Source organism: Ranitomeya variabilis, chromosome 6, assembly GCF_051348905.1.
Source record: "Ranitomeya variabilis isolate aRanVar5 chromosome 6, aRanVar5.hap1, whole genome shotgun sequence".
Lineage (NCBI taxonomy): Eukaryota > Metazoa > Chordata > Amphibia > Anura > Dendrobatidae > Ranitomeya > Ranitomeya variabilis.
The window spans coordinates 508,219,540-508,227,356 of NC_135237.1; the positions used below are offsets into that span (position 1 = coordinate 508,219,540).

Below are 7,817 nucleotides of genomic sequence, written 5' to 3' on the forward strand. Positions count from 1 at the left end.
TCCAGGTAGAGTTGATATATTTAAGCACATTTACAGAGAATTGTAAAAACCAGCCCAGTGGCATTCATCATTATCACTGGTATCTGAATCGTGTTACATCAAGTATGGCCAGCACAGACCCCGCATGGAGGGAGAATAGTCACCAGAGCGATGGATCTTCCTAGGAGAAGGAAAAAAAAAAAAAAAAGCCATTATTAATGGAGACTATTCATGTCGCTGAACCCTAAGCTGATGCAGATTCTTTTCTCCATAAGGATTTGCAAACGTCAAAATAAATAATTTATTAACCGAATCCGGTATATTACATGTATAATAGCCAGATTTTTTCAGCTTCACCCTTTGCGGTGGCAATTCTCTGCTACTGTGAACCCAGGCTCAGTCACGTGACTCGTCTAAGGGCTTGTTCACATGTTAGAATTTGCCAAAACGAAAAGCAGAACTTAAAGAAAAGCTATAATTGAAAGAGACACTTGTGCTGTGTTTTGGAGACACTGGTGGTATTAGCTACAAATGCTGATATGTGAATAAAGCTTAGGTAATGAAGCAGCCGACGGCTGGAGTTACTTATGGAGGGACCTTTACTTTCCTATAGACTCACCTGAAGTTCGGTCTCATTTGGGGCTCACCCCCTGGAAGACTCCCGCATCCCTCATTGCCTCAAACTCCTTCACTGCATCGTAGTTCTTGTAGAAATCGGCATACGCCTTCTTCCTTGGTTCAGCCACACCAAACTAAAGTCATGTGATCAGAGCAGACATGTGTTACATGCAATCAATCTCCACATAACCAAGTGTTGTATAAGGGATCTGCTTCTGGGCGACACCTAACAAGACTCTAGAATTCAGCATTTGATGGATCGGCGATACATAGGTATAATGCTGCCCGCACACGACTGTTGTATGTGACATAACACAGCTGACTGCACGAGGACTCCAATATTGTGCGGTAAGATTACCTTGTACAGTGCCACGACGCTTAGTGAAAAGATAAAGGAGCCAATAATGTGGAATCGCAGACGCTTGCCCAGAAGGCCTCTCATCTGAGGCTTGGGAAGAAGAGCTTGTGACATGGTGAGCTTCTGTAATCTGCAGACAAAACACAAGAGTGAGAACCACAACGATCTGCAGGTACAGGAAGGAATGGCGCATCCTGCAAGACATCACTAAGGGCAAGGAATGCTTAGGGCAAAGATGCACAAGTTCTGACAACACTTATACAAATCAAAAAATCACGTTTTCGTCTAGTAATTCACAAGAGGCGTACACGTCTTATTGCAGCAGATTCCACTGACGGTCCCGTTCACTTATATGAGGATTGCAGAAATCGGCGTGTATCCCGAAGATACCACATTAAGGGTCATTCCACGTCAAGTGAACCATTGATTTTTACCTCTATATTTTTAATTCTTTTGAGATTTTGTTATTTGGCAATAGTGTGTCAGAGAATGCAAAATGTAGAATTTTTATTCACATTTTTTTTTTTTTATTGATTTTCAAAGTCCAGAAAAAGTGCGAATTTCAGTGTTGCCTGCCTTTACATTTCTCCTCATAACTCAGGCAAGAAAAGAGATAGAGAAACCAAATAAACACCATTGTACTCAGATCTGTACAGGCTTTCACCAGATATGTCACAAGAGTATCTATGATAATATTTTACCCATGTGAACGCAAAATTTTAAAATGCATTACAGAACAAAACGTTTAATTTCAAAGTTTCAAAAACAGCACATGTGCCTGCTATGCTCCTAGCCACATCTGTACCAAAACACAAGCTGGGATCGTGATGGGATCATATTTAAAAAAATAAAACTATTACAGTGTCATTTCGAAAATCTCAAATTCAGATCTGTTCAGCCTGTGGTGTAACAGTGTGGGGTCTAGATTTACCAAATAGTCCATGATTGTAACATAATAAAATAATACACATGTAAAGCGCCATGGAATAAATGGCGCTATAACAATAAATAATAATAATAATACAGTAATATCTAACAGAGTATTAGAAACAGGACAGAGAAGAAGCTTTGTTAGGGCTGAGGATGACCAGGGGTAGACGGTGACTGCAGAGCAGATGATCGGCCGGCAGCTCGGGTCTTCAGAGGCCACATTCACACCAAATCTTATCACCCAGGCAACTCCTCAAATGGAGGCAGAAAACTATTCTTAACATCCAGTTCATGTATTGTACAAACCAGGACTACGAGGAGGAGAGATTGTGAAAACATCGGTTACAGGGAGCAGAACCCATCACAGGGAGTCAGCAATACCGGACTGTCATCCTATGTAGGGAAACAGAACTAAAAACAAGGGTTTTCTCATTCAGCAAAGACAGTGAAGTCCATGAAGAGGTAGAAGGCGGCACAAGATCGGCCATGGATGACAACTAGTGCTGTGACCTGTGAATATGATTAGCGCTGACGGCTACTGTACTCTCCAAAGATTGGCAAAATGAAGAAGTAGAAAGGACTTTTTGCACCTTCTGGTCCAGCGCCATCCTGTGTGTATCCAAGAAAACCAGACATTGTAAAAGTTACAAAAATCAGATATTAACTCAGGTGGAGCCTAACACCATGACAGGCCGTCCATTGCTAGTAATATGGACAAGATGACATTTCACCCACTAGAAGGGACAAATCTACTATATAATTGTCTAAGGGTCACTTCCGTCTGTCTGTCACGGATATTAATTGGTCACGGCCTGTCATGGAAATCCAAGTCGCTGATTGGTCGTGGCAAAACGCCCACGACCAATCAGCGACGGGCACAGTCCGGCAGCAACATGGCCGCTCCTTCCCCCCCGCAGTCAGTGCCCGCTCCATACTCCCCTCCAGTCAGCGCTCACACAGGGTTAATGCCAGCGTTAATGGACCGTGGTGTAACGCACTCCATTAACGCAGCTATTAACCCTGTGTGACCAACTTTTTACTATTGATGCTGCCTATGCAGTATCAATAGTAAAAAGATCTGTTACAAATAATAAAAAAAAATTATTCTCACCCTCCAACGTGGCGCGGTGTCCTCGGCAGTGCAAGCGGCAGGTTCCGGTGCCAAGGATGCTATGCGAGAAGGACCTGCCATGACGTCACAGTCATGTGACCGCGACGTCATCACAGGTCCTGCGTGCGCGAGAAGGACCAGCCATGTTGTCATGGTCATGTGACTGCGACATCATCACAGGTCCTGCGCTCATACCAACCCTGGGACCGGAAGCTGCCGCGTGCACCGTACACAGGCGCCAGGACTTCAACGGCACTTCGGAAGGTGAGTATATGTTTATTTTTTATTTTACGTGGCTGGGCAATGGACATGCATATTCTAGAATACCCGATGCGTTAGAATCGGGCCACCATCTAGTTGATCATAAAAGACCAGTTACAAACCTACTATTAATTGTTTGATTAGTTCATATTTTATAGAACGAGAATTTAACTACTGGACTTTTCTTCTTAAACACTTCATAAATGACATGTTTAGTGATATAATAGAAAAAAAATTGTTCCATGTATAAATAGGTTTTTTGGCTTGTTCAATGCATTCAGGTTGAAAATGCTGAGCAAGTTGTGTTATGATGATTAAGATGTATTTATTCTGGCACTTCGGTATTTGTTTTTTGTGTTTCTTTATTGTTGCGTCAAAAAAAAACACAATTTGACAGGTCCCAAGCTGAATCCCTGTACAAATATAAACAAGGACACAAGTAACACACATGCATGTTTTCACAATTTTAAAACATACGTTTTTTTTTCACAATTGCGCATCAAAATTTTGAATTTGATTTCTCCAAAACAAAATATAAAGAAACAGTCTTGTGACATATCAAATGAAAGCCGGTACCGCTCTGAGAAAAATGATGCCTCTCCCACCTCTTTATCTTAATTTTAGCCCGAGATATGATAAAAAAATTTAAAGCCATAACTGGCCAAAATTCACAGTTTTTCAAAACTTTAGAAGTCTGTAAAAAATTAACTGAAGAAAAAAAATTCAAAAATTTTAATTTGTAATTAACTAAAGTTGTACTACTTAAAATAAAAAAAAAAAAAAAAAGAAACAAAGGTGTCTGGTAAAAAAAAAAAATATATATTCATATTTGGATCACTTGATATGGAGTGACCCTCAAGTTCACATAGCGAGATCATGAACGAGCGTTCCCAGGATGACGCATTCACGATAATCCTGCAATGGGAACAGTCTGACGATCACCCAAAGCGCTCGGACATCAGGTGAAGGGAACGTCAGTTTTCATTAAAGATCATTATTGCCCGCACATTCTGTGTGAACAGGGCCTGTGCTGCCGAGAACAATGGCAGCCTAGGATCAGTGAACGGTCGGTTACAGATGACTTAGTGCGCATCGCTATGGCTGCTTTCACACTAGCGTTCATACGGGGCAGTCGCGCTGCGTCGGCCCGACGTACCAACGCATACTGTGAAAAAAAATGCCCGACGCTTCCGCTGCCCCATTGTAAGATCCAGGGAGGAGGGGGCAGAGTTTTGGCCGCACATGCGCGGTCGAAAATGGCAGACTAGACGCACAAAAAAAGTTACATGTAACTTTTTTTGTGGCGGCGGTCCGCCAAAACACGACGCAACCGTCACACGACGGATGCAACGTGTGGCAATGCGTCGCTAATGTTAGTCTATGGGGAAAAAACGCATCCTGCAGACAACTTCGCCGGATGCGTTTTTTCTCCTAAACGACGCATTGCGACGTACAGCCAAAAACGCTAGTGTGATAGTAGCCTATGGTGGTCTGTTTGTGAAAACAGGTTATTAACCGACTGTTTATCATAATGCTATAAAATTTGGGCAGTGTAAACCCACCATAATTAACCAGATTAACTTTTCTAAAAATAAAGATATGGGGTCCTGGATCTAGTGTCACCAAGCAATACGGATGTATACGCAGCGCTGGCAACAAACCTCCATTATTAATTGTTGTGGGGTATACGCTGTTTTACAGACAGACATCACAGGTTTGAAAACTGCAGATTTTTCCTTATTTTGTAAAATTGAGTTTTTCTTTATAATAAATTGAAAAATATATTAAACTTGGATCGATATGAAGTCCGAAGAGTTGAAAAAGAGCAAAGAAAACCCGTCTCAGAACCACAGGATAAGTAAAAGCGATACAAGATTGTAACGTAAAGAGACAGATCTGGAAACCGGTGCGTCATTCTAACATCCCAAATGTCAGATGTATAGAAACGGGTATTTTAGGTCACAAATTTCACCAGTAAAAGGGTCATTCATGGCTGAGAGCAGCAGCCTACAGAACAACTCCTACAGAAGTGTATGGGGTTACGGAGCAGCCTGGATCACACACCGACCCTCCATTACACTGTCAGCCACTGACCTCGCTCCGTGTGCCCCAAATCATCAGCCGGAGCCCACAGTCCGTCCATCTGGACAACATCACCCAGCAAGTCCTGCACACCGTCACTGATGAATGGGCAACCAAATGCATCATCCCCCCTATACCCAGGAGGGAATCCGCGCACATGGGGCGGCCGTGTGACATCCGTGCCCCCAGAGGGGACCTCAGCGACATTACACAGGTCACCTCTGCCCACCATCGTACTCAGCCCCGGGGTCCGCTCACATCCCACCGGTTTGTCCATTCTGGGGTCCCTATAGCCCTGCAGCCCCATTTGTGCAGTTTCTGATTTCCTCCACCAGAAGGGAATGAAGACTTCTGCAGCTTCCGGATCCGCTTGGTGTCAGTACATTGCCGCCATGATGAGGTGAGTGACTGGAAGGACAGCGCCAGGCGGAGTCTGTGCTGGTCAGGTCCTACAGCAGCAGAGCTCGTCACAGTGTGTCAGGCCTGGGGCAGGAATGCAGCCTGTACAGGACAGCAGGGAAAGGGAGAGGCGGCTGATAACAGGGAGCACAGATGGCGGCACACAGTCCGTGCAGAGGTCACCAGGGGAGGAGGAGGCCTCTATACACCGCGCTTCCCCACCCGTCACCGCCTGCCCCGTTACTCCGCTATTACCGCCGCTCACCGGTAACCACTCACCTCCGCAGCGGGCGCTGTGTCCTTCCTCAATGAGACGAGACCGGGCGGAAATAGAGATAACTCCGCCTTTTCCACTACGACAAGTGCCGAGGAGGGACAAACCTGCTCCGAGCGCGTTGTCTGACGACGTGCCCGACGTGCCCGACGTGCCCGACGTGCCCGACGTGCTGAGGCTGCAGGGCGTGTAATAATGCGGTGCCGGCAGCACAGGAGCCGCCTACAGGGGGCGCCACAGCCCAACTCTGACCACACCCCGAAATACAGTCACACCCACACCTGACTCTTTAACCCTTCCCTGATCGGGTCATTGTTCATTTTTGGTTTTTCCTTCCTTTTTAACACAAAGGTAATGACATGAAACTCATGAAGCATAAAAGTAACAATAGAGTAAAATAACATAACAATAAATACAGTAAATTCTCTACCAAACTTGTACATTTATTTTAATTTTATTAGTGACAAAAAAATATCAGAACTTCCTGAAGAAATGTTTGATGTGTCGCCATATCCTGAGAGCGATGTGAGAGATTGTTCTTTGCATCACAACTTTGATGTACAGTCAAAACTTTTCTCATTTTTTTTTTGTGGGGGTGAGTAGTTCGGCCGCTGAAAAAAATGCCATTTCTGGAATTTAGATTTTTTTTTTCTCTTTACAGCGTTAATTGGTTACAGGGATATTCCCACCTCCAAGACCTAATATGTAGTAGGTGTAATAATAATAATATTAGCAAACATCTCCAATAAGAAATGTGGTATAGTTCTCCTGATTCGCTGTCTCTTGCCTCATGTGCAGGGCATTGCTGCAGGTTAAGTATCCATGGTTACAACGACTAACAAGTAACTCTCATTATATGAGAGGTCATATCCATGGATACCTAAGCTACACAAAGAGTGGCGTCAGGGTCGGCGTCAACACCCGGCGTACCCGGGCAAGTGTCGGGGCCCATTCAGGGCCGGCGTTAGGGGCAGGCAGCTGCCAGTGCCTAGGCCCCCCCGCTCCCCCAGGGGCCCTCAGCTAGCGGCACATCACGCAGCCGCTATGGGGCCCCTGTGAAGCAGGGGGGCCCACCCGTCGCAAGCGCCAACTCCCCCGCCGCATTGAACTATACCGGCGTCTGCCGGTAAAGTTCAAAGCAAATGATGGAGGAGAGACAGTCACCTGATGCTCCCTCTCCCATCATTCCCCGCTCTGCCGCTGCGGGTGCGCGATGACGTCATCGCGCTCTCGCTGTGTGTCAGGCAGTGCAGCAGCAGCCACCGAGACCTTTTTTTTTTTTGTAACCATAACAATGATATACTACATGGCTGTTATATGCTAAGTGGGCTGTGCTATATACTACATGGCTGTTCTATATACTGCGTGGGCTGTGTTATATAATATGTGGCTGTGCTATATACTATATGGGCTGTTATATGCTACGTGGGCTGTGCTATATACTACTTGGCTGTGTTATATGCTATGTGGGCCGAGTTATATACTACGTGGGCTGTTATATGCTACATGGGTTGTGCTATATACTACATGGCTGTTCTATATACTACATGGGCTGTGTTATATAATATGTGGCTGTTCTATATACTATATGGGCTGTTAAATGCTACGTGGGCTGTGCTATATAGTACATGGCTGTTCTATATACTACGTGGGCTGTGTTATATAATATGTGGCTGTGCTATATACTTTATGGGCTGTTATATGCTACGTGGGCTGTGCTATATACTACATGGCTGTTCTATATACTACGTGGGCCGTGTTATATACTACTAGACTGTGGCCCGATTCTAATGCATCGGGTATTC

General features: G+C 44.7%; 1 protein-coding gene across 1 annotated transcript; it reads right to left on the minus strand.

The window, feature by feature from the left end:
* On the minus strand, positions 1–6,173 carry COX6C (cytochrome c oxidase subunit 6C). The gene is made up of 4 exons (XM_077270886.1): positions 6,018–6,173; positions 956–1,085; positions 599–731; positions 1–160 (listed from the first exon to the last, which is right to left on the minus strand). Exons 2-3 carry the CDS (start codon positions 1,067–1,069, stop codon positions 612–614), a joined length of 234 nt encoding a protein of 77 aa, XP_077127001.1. The 5' UTR covers positions 1,070–1,085; positions 6,018–6,173; the 3' UTR covers positions 1–160; positions 599–611.
* Positions 6,174–7,817: the final 1,644 nt, after the last annotated feature.

Bases quoted from the DNA above. Each gene is read 5' to 3' on its own strand.
- COX6C (XM_077270886.1), bottom strand. From the start codon at position 1,069: ATGTCACAAGCTCTTCTTCCCAAGCCTCAGATGAGAGGCCTTCTGGGC. The intron at 732-955 runs GTAATCTTACCG...ACATGACTTTAG, and splicing joins GCGTCGTGGCACTGTACAAG to TTTGGTGTGGCTGAACCAAG.